The sequence below is a fragment of the Borostomias antarcticus genome (genome assembly GCF_949987555.1).
Source record: "Borostomias antarcticus genome assembly, contig: scaffold_875, whole genome shotgun sequence".
Taxonomy (NCBI): domain Eukaryota; kingdom Metazoa; phylum Chordata; class Actinopteri; order Stomiiformes; family Stomiidae; genus Borostomias; species Borostomias antarcticus.
In genome coordinates, this window is record NW_028176637.1 from 1 (window position 1) to 10,000 (window position 10,000).

The following is a 10,000-nucleotide window of genomic DNA, read 5'->3' on the forward strand; positions in this document are numbered from 1 at the left end:
GCTATCCAAAGAGTGCTTGATTATACTGTTGTTGTTGTTTTTTTACATCATATTTATTCAAACAAAAACAATGGCCACATCTCAACCAATCAGAATTGAGCATTCTTGTGTTACAAGGTATAGGTAATTAGCGTTTCCAAAGCGGTTAACGAGCTCGGGGCCCCACCTTCTTGTGTTCCTCCAGTCTGCTCTTCAGGCCGTGGGCGTCGGCCTCCCCCTCCCCCAGGGCGCGCAGCTCCTGCTCGCCCTGCTCCAGCCACGCCCCCAGGCCGCCGTGCTCCTGCAGGAACTTGGCCAGCTCCTCCTTCAGGCCCTCCGACCGGCGCAGGCGCTCCTGGCAGCCCAAAAGCCGGTCCTGGTGCCGGCCGGTCAGCTGGTCCAGTTGGGCCCGCAGGCGTCGCTTCTCCTCGGGCGCCACGGCGGCGTCCGGTTGCGCCAGGAGGAGGCGCGTCTGCTCGCTCACCCGGAGCAGCTGGGCCTGCTGGGCCTGGAGCTGCTGCAGCTCCGCCTGCGTGTGTGTGTGTGGGGGGGGGGGGAGGGCGGGGTCAAAAGGTCAGGGGTCAGAGAGCGTGATAAAGGCCATTAAGGTCAGACTCGGGGACGTGGAGAAGAGGTCTAATTTGCGTCCGGACTGTCGAGGTGCACCTGGGGCCTGGTTAGAACTGCGCCTGACTGACCTGTAGCATGTCAGTGTGCGTCTGCAGAGCGCCCTCTGGCTGCGAGGAGGAGGCGGGGGCGTCGGTCGCACACACGCCCACCCCTGACCGGGCGCCGCCAGGCTGGACGAGGGAGGACAGCTCCTCCAGCAGAGTGTCCATCTGGCCCTGGGTCTCCTGGAGGTCCTCCGCTGCCTTGGCCTGGAGGGAGGGAGGAGGGAAGGAGAGATGGAGGAGGGAAGGAGAGATGGAGGAGGGAAGGAGAGATGGAGGAGGGAAGGAGAGATGGAGGAGGGAAGGAGGGAGGAGGGAAGGAGAGATGGAGGAAGGAGAGAGTAAATATTTTTTACTTATTATTAACTCAAACCACGGAAAACGTAAAAAGAGACTCCTAAAACGAAGATGGGAGCGAAAACCGCGGCGTGCACACCCTCTGTGTGTTCTGCAGGACGGTGGCGCTGATGGCGGTGTCCAGCTGGGCCAGGGACGAGTGGGCGGAGTCCGTCAGGGCGGCGTACTGCTCCTTCATCCGCGCCAGCGCCCCCTGGAGGTTGTCCCTCTCCGCGGCACTCAGGCCGTCGCCGCGCTCGGACAGGAAGTCCTCCACCGAGCGGAGGGTCTCTGCCACACTCTCCCCTCTGCTCTGGAGGTCCCTCTGCACCTCCTGGAGAAGAGGGGAGGGAGGAGAGGGAGGGAGGGAGGGAGGGAGAGAGAGAGAGAGAGATGGAGCCTGTGCATTCAGCAGAAATACCTCATCAACACAAAGGATAATCTTGGATAAATCCACTGTGCGTTTTGTTTGAAAGATTTGTAGTCAGAGTTGTTATTCATACAGAACGAGGAGATTGTTCTCACCTTCAGATCTCTCTGCTTCTGTTGGAGCGCGCTCACGTCACCTGACTCCGTTCCTGCCCTCTGATTGGCCAGCATGCTGGCGGCTCCAGCCAACCACATCGTGAGGCCTTCCAGTTTTTGCGAACATTCCGCCTTCTGATGCTGCACCACCTGTGAGTCAGAGGGATAGAGAGAGAGGTGGAGGAGGAGAGGGAAAGAACGAGAGAAGGAAAGAGACCGAGAGAGAAAGAGAGAGAGTGAGGATAGTGATACGAAACATCCGATCGATCCTGCTCTCAGGTGAGCGAGAGGCGCGAAAATACAACCTCTAATTCACACCCTCGTCTCTCGTGCACCATTCGTGATTTCAGCTGAGCACCTCCCCCCCCCCCCCCCCGCTTGTTTCCAAACCCCACACTTTATCGTTCACACTTTGCCAGGCTTCGAGCATGATGTGTCCAGATTTCACACACTCACACACACACTCACACACACACACGGACACAGCAGCCCATCGTCAGGGCAGTCAAGCCACAACGACAGTGACAGAGTGAAACCAAACAAATGCTCTGTCTTCATTAGCTGTGTTTTTCCTTTCTCCCTGTACCGTGTGACAGTGGAGAGAAGGAAAGAGGGAAGCCATCTAAACCAGCGAGTCGTCTCTCTGTGCTCTATTAGCTAGCCTGTTCCACGGTGGAGTCGTCTCTCTGTGCTCTATTAGCTAGCCTTTTCCACGCTGGCGCAAGCGTATTTCCTTCTGTGGCAAATCTGGAGGAGCAAGGCAGACAGGTTAGACACACGCGTGTTATACAGGCACACATGCAGAAAAGGGCAGGCGCACACACACACACACACACACACACACACGGGGTCCAGAGTGGTGCTAGTAGGCCAGGCCACTTGACAAGTGATTTCGCTAGCTCATAATTGCAAGTCACTTTGGGTAAAAGCATCTGCTAAATTGTACAATTAACAACAACAGCAGAAAAACCTTGTGACAGACGGTAGGTGACAGAAGCAATGGTGACAGATATTAGTGTAAGTTGGGGTTTATATGCACTTTTACTTTCACACTGATGGATATGGCTTTCAGCTTGTCTGCTAGCGTGGGCTGTGTCAATAAGTTACAAACATGCCATCATCAACGAGTACTGTAAGCATTGGTTATAGCATGAGCAAATAAGCTACATGGTGGAGTATGTTATAGCTGATGACTGAGTGAGTATGTGGATAATTGTATTTGTGAGTGTGGATAATGTATTTGTGAGTGTGGATAATTGTATTTGTGAGTGTGGATAATGTATTTGTGAGTGTGGATAATGTATTTGTGAGTGTGGATAATGTATTTGTGAGTGTGGATAATGTATTTGTGAGTGTGGATAATGTATTTGAGTGTGGATAATGTATTTGAGTGTGGATAATGTATTTGAGTGTGGATAATGCATTTGTGAGTGTGGATAATTGTATTTGTGAGTGTGGATAATGTATTTGTGAGTGTGGATAATGTATTTGTGAGTGTGGATAATGTATTTGTGAGTGTGGATAATGTATTTGAGTGTGGATAATGTATTTGAGTGTGGATAATGTATTTGAGTGTGGATAATGCATTTGTGAGTGTGGATAATTGTATTTGTGAGTGTGGATAATGTATTTGTGAGTGTGGATAATGTATTTGTGAGTGTGGATAATTGTATTTGTGAGTGTGGATAATGTATTTGTGAGTGTGGATAATGTATTTGTGAGTGTGGATAATGTATTTGTGAGTGTGGATAATGTATTTGTGAGTGTGGATAATGTATTTGAGTGTGGATAATGTATTTGTGAGTGTGGATAATGTATTTGTGATTGTGGATAATGTATTTGTGAGTGTGAATAATGTATTTGAGTGTGGATAATGTATTTGTGAGTGTGGATAATTGTATTTGTGAGCGTGGATAATGTATTTGAGTGTGGATAATGTATTTGTGAGTGTGGATAATGTATTTGTGAGTGTGGATAATGTATTTGTGAGTATGTTAACACTTCATTCCTGAACTCCATGCCACTTCTCAACACAGCCATCTGTTTGCAAACCTCTGTCTCCCTCGCAGTCTGCCTCTTTCTCTCTCTCTCCTTCTCCTGCTCCTGCTCCTCCTTCTCCCTCTCCCTGCGCCAGCGCCCCCCCTCCCTCTCGCTCTGGGCGGAGAGGGTGTCGACCCGGGCCTGGGCTTGGCCCGCGGCCCGGTGGAAGGCCCTCTGCAGCTGCTGTAGCTGTCCCAGCAGATGCCTGCTCTGCTCGGGCACCAGGTCCTGGGCCCGCTCAGAAATGAACACCTGGATGTCAAAGGCCACGGCGTTGACCTCACTGGAGCGGGCGGACAGAGAGGACTGCAACTCCTTGGGGAGGGAGAGAGAAGGGGGGTGGGAGAGAGAGAGGGAGAAAAATAGGAGAGAGGGCAAGAAAAGCGGAAACCATTAACAGAGAAACGGACACTAAACGTTGGTCGTCTCACTGAAGCGGAGGGCGCCGGGCGTGAGACAGAAGACTAGGTTGGGTAGGTTTCGTGGAGGAGTACGGAGAGAAGGGTACTGACCTTGCACAGCTCCAGCTGCTGGGTGAGCTGAGCGGGAGTCTGGTCTCTCTCCGTCCTCTCCGGTCCCTCCGTCCCTCCATCCATCCCAGCCTCCGTCTCCCTCAGCCAGGACAGGAGGCCCTCGACCCTCCCTCCTAGAGACCTCTGCTCCACAACCACCGCCACCTGGGAGAGAGAGAGAGAGAGAGAGAGAGAGAGAGAGAGAGAGAGAGAGAGAGAGGTGGGGGACATAGAGAGGGACAGAGGACCAGAGCTGTTTTAGCAAAAGAAAAAACAATACTACAGACAAAATTAATGAAACGACAACAGTGAACCTTCCAAACTCCACCCTGAGTTTCTCTGCCCTCACCTTGTATGAGTCCCTATGGGCTCGCAGCCCCTGCAGAATGCTGTCGGAGACCCCTCTAGCGGCCTCGTAACTGCGAGCCAAGCTCCGCCCATCCTTCTCCAGAGCCAGCAGGAGCTGTGAAGGCACTTCCTGTGGGCAGGGCTCTACCAGCTGCCTGGCAGCCTCCACTTCCTTGTTGATCTCAGGTTCCAGATCCCCCAGCTCTAGACCCAAGACCTGCCAGACAGGTAGGGACAATACAATTTCAAACTGTTCAATAACCATGCACATCTTGATGCATATTCAATATCCGCGCTATCACACAATTCCTTTTCTGTCATTTTGATCTCCTTCACCTCTGTCTGTTTGATGATGTCATCGAGGGCGATGAGGCCGCGGCCAATCGACTGCTGCTGTTGCTGTTTGAGGCGGACCTCGATGTGTCTGACCATGGAGAGCAGAGCTACGATTCGCTGGTCGTGTTCCAGGCACTCCTGACGAGCCAGTGAAGACTGAGGAATAGGGAGAAACTGGGTCAGTATGATAACAATAAAGGTGAAAGGAGAGATACATTTCCTTTAAACACATACTGAATCTGTAAGTTTCATAAATTGCCATCATTCAAAAAATGAGTTCTGAATAACCCTGCTTACCTTGCCAGTCTTAGCCGCACTCCTCGCTTTCTTCATCTCCATTTCCCTAATCTGTCCATCCTCCTCTTCCTCCCAGCTCTCGGTGGTGTCAGACCCAGGGAACTCCATGGTGTCCAACCCAGTAAGGGGCTCCTCAGATATGGACTGGCTGGTCTCTGGGGACCCCTGGAGGGGCTGGAGCTGGGCGTGGGACTGAGTCTGTGGGACCTGATCCTCTTGGGTCTCAGTCTCTGCCTTGGAGGCACTATCGAGCTGCTGCTGTTGTTGCTGCTGTTGCTGTTTCGTCTTCTTCTTCTTCCCTTTAGCAGTAGTTTTCGTGGTCTGGGCACTAGGAGCTGTGGTGGTCTCAGAAGGGGGCTGGCCTGGCAGAGGCTTCCCTGAGTCAGCCTCGACCCTGTTGTCTGATAGCATGTCCTCCTCAGGTGAGCCAACACCAAGGTGATCCGTTTTCTGAGTCCCTTTGCCCTGTGACCCGTCCACTTTGACCTTTGCCTCCACATGCGAATCATGTCTCTCTGGTGCACTGGTGAGGGCCGGTCTTTGCTGATCAGCACCGCCTCCGATTTGACTCTTAGTTGAGGCGGCCATTTTGTTTGTCTCCTCACTACTTGCTGTCCTGGTGGCATCACTGTGTGATTTGATGTCGGGCTGCTTCTCCATGTCTTTCTCATCGATAGAAACCGAGCTGTCAGTCGATTTCAGTTCCATACCAGCTGTATCAGGGCCACTTGCTCTTGACATCTTGGACTTCTTGTTCCTCTTACTCTTCTTCCCAGACTTGGTCTCTTTAGCCTGTTCTGACAGGATTTTCCCTTCCTTTTCTTCTTCTTTCTCTTTGCTCGTTCCTCTCACCTCTCTTTCTTTGGATGGCTCCTCAGAAGGTCTCTCTGCACTCACACCATCCATAACAGAGGTAGTCATGCTCTCCTTAACTTCATCCCTCTCTTTCTTCCCTTCATCCCTCTCTTTCTTCCCTTCTTCACTCTCTTTCTTCCCTTCTTCCCTCTCTTTCTCTCCTCTAGCCCTCGCTTTCTTCTCTTCATCTCTCTCTTTCTTAACCTCTCCCCTCTCTTTCTTGCCACCTTCTCCCTGACGGGGGGCTTCTAGCTCCTCGGCCGCCTGCTTCTCACGGACACCTCCGTACACCTTCCTCAGGAGGCTCTCCTTGGCCTTCATCAGCAGAGCCTCTGTATTGGTGACTGCTGGGGTGGCTCTCTGAGAGGACTCCACTTCCCTCCTCTGCTGTCCAGTTTGTAGAGTAACTGCCTCTTTCACCTCTCTTCCTTTCTCTTTCCCTTTTGCTGTCCGTTTCGCCTCTTTCTTTTCTACTTGCTTTTGGTCCTCTGAGGTCTTGCATTCTAAAGCATCTCTGTCAGTGTCTCTAGAATGTTCTATGGTTCCATCTAGAGGAACATTGTCTGATTCTTGTTCTCCTTTGACCTCTTTGAGTTCTTCTGGAACTCCAAGCCTCTCGGTTGCACCCTTTCCATTGGGTAGCACTCTATCTTTCTTCACTGGGGTTACAGAATCTATGGCATCTTCAACATCTTTCGATTGACCATCAATCACCGAATCTGCTTTCAGGTCTTTCGTCTTTGGAGGACTAACAGCTTTCTCTGTGGCTTGATCTGCTTTCAGGTCTTTCATCTCTGGAGGACTAACAACTTTCTTTGAGGGTTGATCTGCTTTCAGTTCTTTCATCTCTGGAGGACTAACAACTTTCTTTGAGGGTTGATCTGCTTTCAGGTCTTTTGTCTCTGGAGAACTAACAACTTTCTCTGTGGATTGTTGCTCAACCTCAACCTCTTTCCCTTTTTTCTTGTCCTCTGTAGGTTGCTGTTCAACCTCAACCTCTTTCCCTCTCTTCTTGTTCTTTCTCTTCTTCTTGCTCTTGCTCTCTGTCTCTTGGGAAGGAGCAGGTGCCTGGTCTGAGTGAACAGCATCAGTGCTTTCTCTGGCACTGTCTCTTTCATCCTTCTCTCGACCCTGCTCCTCCTCAGCTATCTCACTACCACCCTCTACCACACCTGCCCTCTCTTTCTCTCCCTCAGCAGACCTAGACACATCTTTGATGACCTTTTGGTCCCTGCCCTCTCTACCACAGGCACTTGCAGAAGCTGTACGTTTTCCCTTATCCATACCAGACAGCCCCGGTTGCAAAATTGGTCTATCCTCATCCACCGGTCTAGACTCCTTTCTCTTCATGCTTTCTGACATGCCAGCAGACTGTGAGACATCTGCATCATCCCTTACCTGGCACTGTGAGGCTTGGTCTGCTGTGTCATCACTGATATGGCTGTGCATGGAGGGTGAACCTACAGATGTTGCTACCTGATTAGAATCATCGTTGCTCTTCTTTTCTACACTGACGTCCTCACTGTCTTTTATTGTCCAGGCATCCTCTGAGCTCTGGCTGCTCTCCATCTCATGTAGTGTCTGCTGGAGCCTCTTCTCCGCATTGCTAGCAAAATGAGCCAACACGTCAAAAGACTGATCAGGATCCTCAATGTCAACACAATGAAGCGGCGGAACGTGGGACTCCTGTGCCAGGGATGTACTAGCTGCAGAAGACTTCTCTAGATCATCTGTGATCGTCAGCGTACCAAGCCCTTTCTCTGACTCTGAAAGTGGGGATGGAATGAGCGCCTCTTTGCCTTCCGTAAAACTCTTGGTCTGGCTGTCTGTACTGGACATTGAGAGCGTCACTGCAGGACTGTAGGATCCACTGGAGGAGGCTACAGGTGTCGAACTATCATCATCATCATCTACAGCCAAAGACCCCAGGCTGTCCTGCAGTTCCGCAGCCATTTCCTTAGATAAGAGACCAACTTTGACCGCTTCCTTCAGACTGGAGACCCTCTGGCCAGTCGAAGGGTCTAGTATCCCACCTTTCAGAACCTGGTTGGTGGCTATCAGCCTGGCCATATCTTTCCCGACCAGTCCCCTCTCAAAGGCTTCTGTCAATGGGAGTCTATCACCTGTGGAGATATCCACGATCCCGCCAGTATCTGCCTGACTCTGCAGCAACCTGAGTACAGGTGTTGGATCTGCCTGGCCAGAGGCCATGGCTTGAGGCAGCGTCAAAGCTTCGCCTGTCCGCTTGTCCCGGACGCCCATGAACGGCTTGACTTCCAGGAAGCGTCTCCCCGTCTCGATGTCGATCTTGCCCTGGTTGACGAGGTCCGAGTAGGGCACGACGCGGGCCGTCTGGGGGTCTACCAGTCCCCGTCTTACCCCCGGGGAATCCATGGCTGCCTGGGCAGTCCCCTCGTCCAGCAGGCCCTGGGACACAGCCTCCAATAGTGTCAGTCTGGTCCCGAACCTGGGATCCAAGATGGCTCCCGTGGACGCCTGTAGAAGAGCAGCTTCTGGGTGTAAGGAAATGGGTATCTCTCCCTGGTATACTCTCTCTAGTTCCTCAAGTCCTGAGGCTATGGACCGATCTACCAACCCTCTTTCTACAGCATCAGACACTGACAGCCGGACTCCAGAGGCATGGTGTACAATGCCACCCTCAGCCACTTGCTGGGACAGGGCCTGGTAAGCTTCCTCCGGCCTGACCATCCCCTTCTGGATGGCTTGGTCCAGGGAGATGGGAGATTTAGTCTCAGGGTCCACCACTCCTTCCATCTGCAGCTGTAGTGTTGCTTTAGCAAGGGAAGCATTCGGGTCAGAACCCTTCCCACGATAAGACTTCTCCAATGCCACCAACTCCTCTCTCTGGTCCTCCTCGATCAGGCCCAGGTTGGCAGCCAGGGTGACAGAGACCTTCTTATCCCTGCGGAGATCTACAACTCCCCCTGAGACCACCTGGGCTTCCAGGAGCCGAGTGGCCGTGCCCGGGTCGATCAACCCAGCCTGGGACGCCTCCTTCAGGGTACAGATCCTACCTTTCTCCACGTCCAACACCCCTGCCAAGGTCTTCTCTGACTTCAGCACGCTCCACATCAGGTCTTCGTCCAGCAGGCCTTCCTGCATCACATCCTCCATGCTCAGGGACTCACAGGCCCTGACATCCAGGAACCCTCCAAACAGGCCGGCCTGAGCCATCAGCTTGACCGCTGTGTGTCCAGGGAGGAGCCCCTGGGCCACAGCCTCGTCTGGGAGCAGCCGTTCCCCATCCTCACTCACCAGACCCCCCTGTTGGAGTTCCAGGGCTAACCTCTCCAGCTCAATGTCCTCCTCACTCTTCTCCACCCCTGGTCTGGCCTCTGGGGTCATAACCTGGGGTTGGCTCCTCTTCTCTTTGACACTCTGAGGATCTCTGATAGCATCTTTCGCTCCAATGTTCACAGTATGAAGACTTTCCAAACTAGCCATTTCTTTCATTTCATCGTTGACTTTTCGATCTCCACCTCTGTCCATCTCACCAGTAACTTTCCTAGCTGACACCTCAACCACTTTCTTCCTCTCTGCTTTCCCAACCGCAGATGTCCTGTCAGGCGTTATATCAATTTCTCCTTGATCATCAGGTTCCTCCTTCACCTCCACCTTTCCTGGTGTAATCCTCTCTTCCTGAATCTCTGCATCTCTGCTCGCCTCCTCATCTGCCAAGCTAAAGTCTGTCACCACCTCCATGTACTTCTGTCCCTCTGAGGGGTCTGCCTCTTCTCTGCCTGGTGTGGAGTCTCCCCTGGCCAGGCCAGTAGCCTTGACCAGCTCGACCAGTTCAGGCTCCAGCAGCACCAGGCGCTGGCCAGAGTGGGCGTCAACGTAGCTGTGGGTCATCAAGTGGAACAGCAGCTTGTGGTTAGCCTGTTCCTCAGGGAGCATACCCTCCAGGGACGAGGGGTCAACGGTCAGGCCTTGGGGCGAGCCCGGCCGTGGGGAGGAAGAGGAGGGCGGAGGGGAGGAGCCTGTGGAGCTCCAGCTCAGGCGGTTCAATGTCGGAGATCCCGATTGGTTCATGTTGGGTAAAACGTCAGGAATCTGGACCTCCCTCAGGACGTCCACCAC

The 10,000-nt window shown here is 52.6% G+C and overlaps 1 protein-coding gene across 1 annotated transcript in view; it reads right to left on the bottom strand.

Moving 5' to 3' along the window:
- Positions 1-166: 166 nt before the first annotated feature.
- LOC311328238 (microtubule-actin cross-linking factor 1, isoforms 1/2/3/4/5-like) overlaps positions 167-10,000 on the bottom strand; it is a gene marked incomplete at both ends in the record, with an annotated part of 14,692 nt that continues 4,858 nt past the window's right edge. Inside the window, 10 exons of the mRNA XM_084462235.1 lie at positions 167-508; positions 678-857; positions 1,087-1,320; positions 1,512-1,661; positions 3,564-3,866; positions 4,064-4,228; positions 4,413-4,628; positions 4,748-4,903; positions 5,045-5,242; positions 6,104-10,000. The exon at positions 6,104-10,000 is cut by the window's right edge and continues 1,110 nt beyond it. Coding sequence (XP_084318361.1) covers positions 167-508; positions 678-857; positions 1,087-1,320; positions 1,512-1,661; positions 3,564-3,866; positions 4,064-4,228; positions 4,413-4,628; positions 4,748-4,903; positions 5,045-5,242; positions 6,104-10,000 — 5,841 coding nt within the window. The remainder of the gene's footprint in view (positions 509-677; positions 858-1,086; positions 1,321-1,511; positions 1,662-3,563; positions 3,867-4,063; positions 4,229-4,412; positions 4,629-4,747; positions 4,904-5,044; positions 5,243-6,103) is intronic.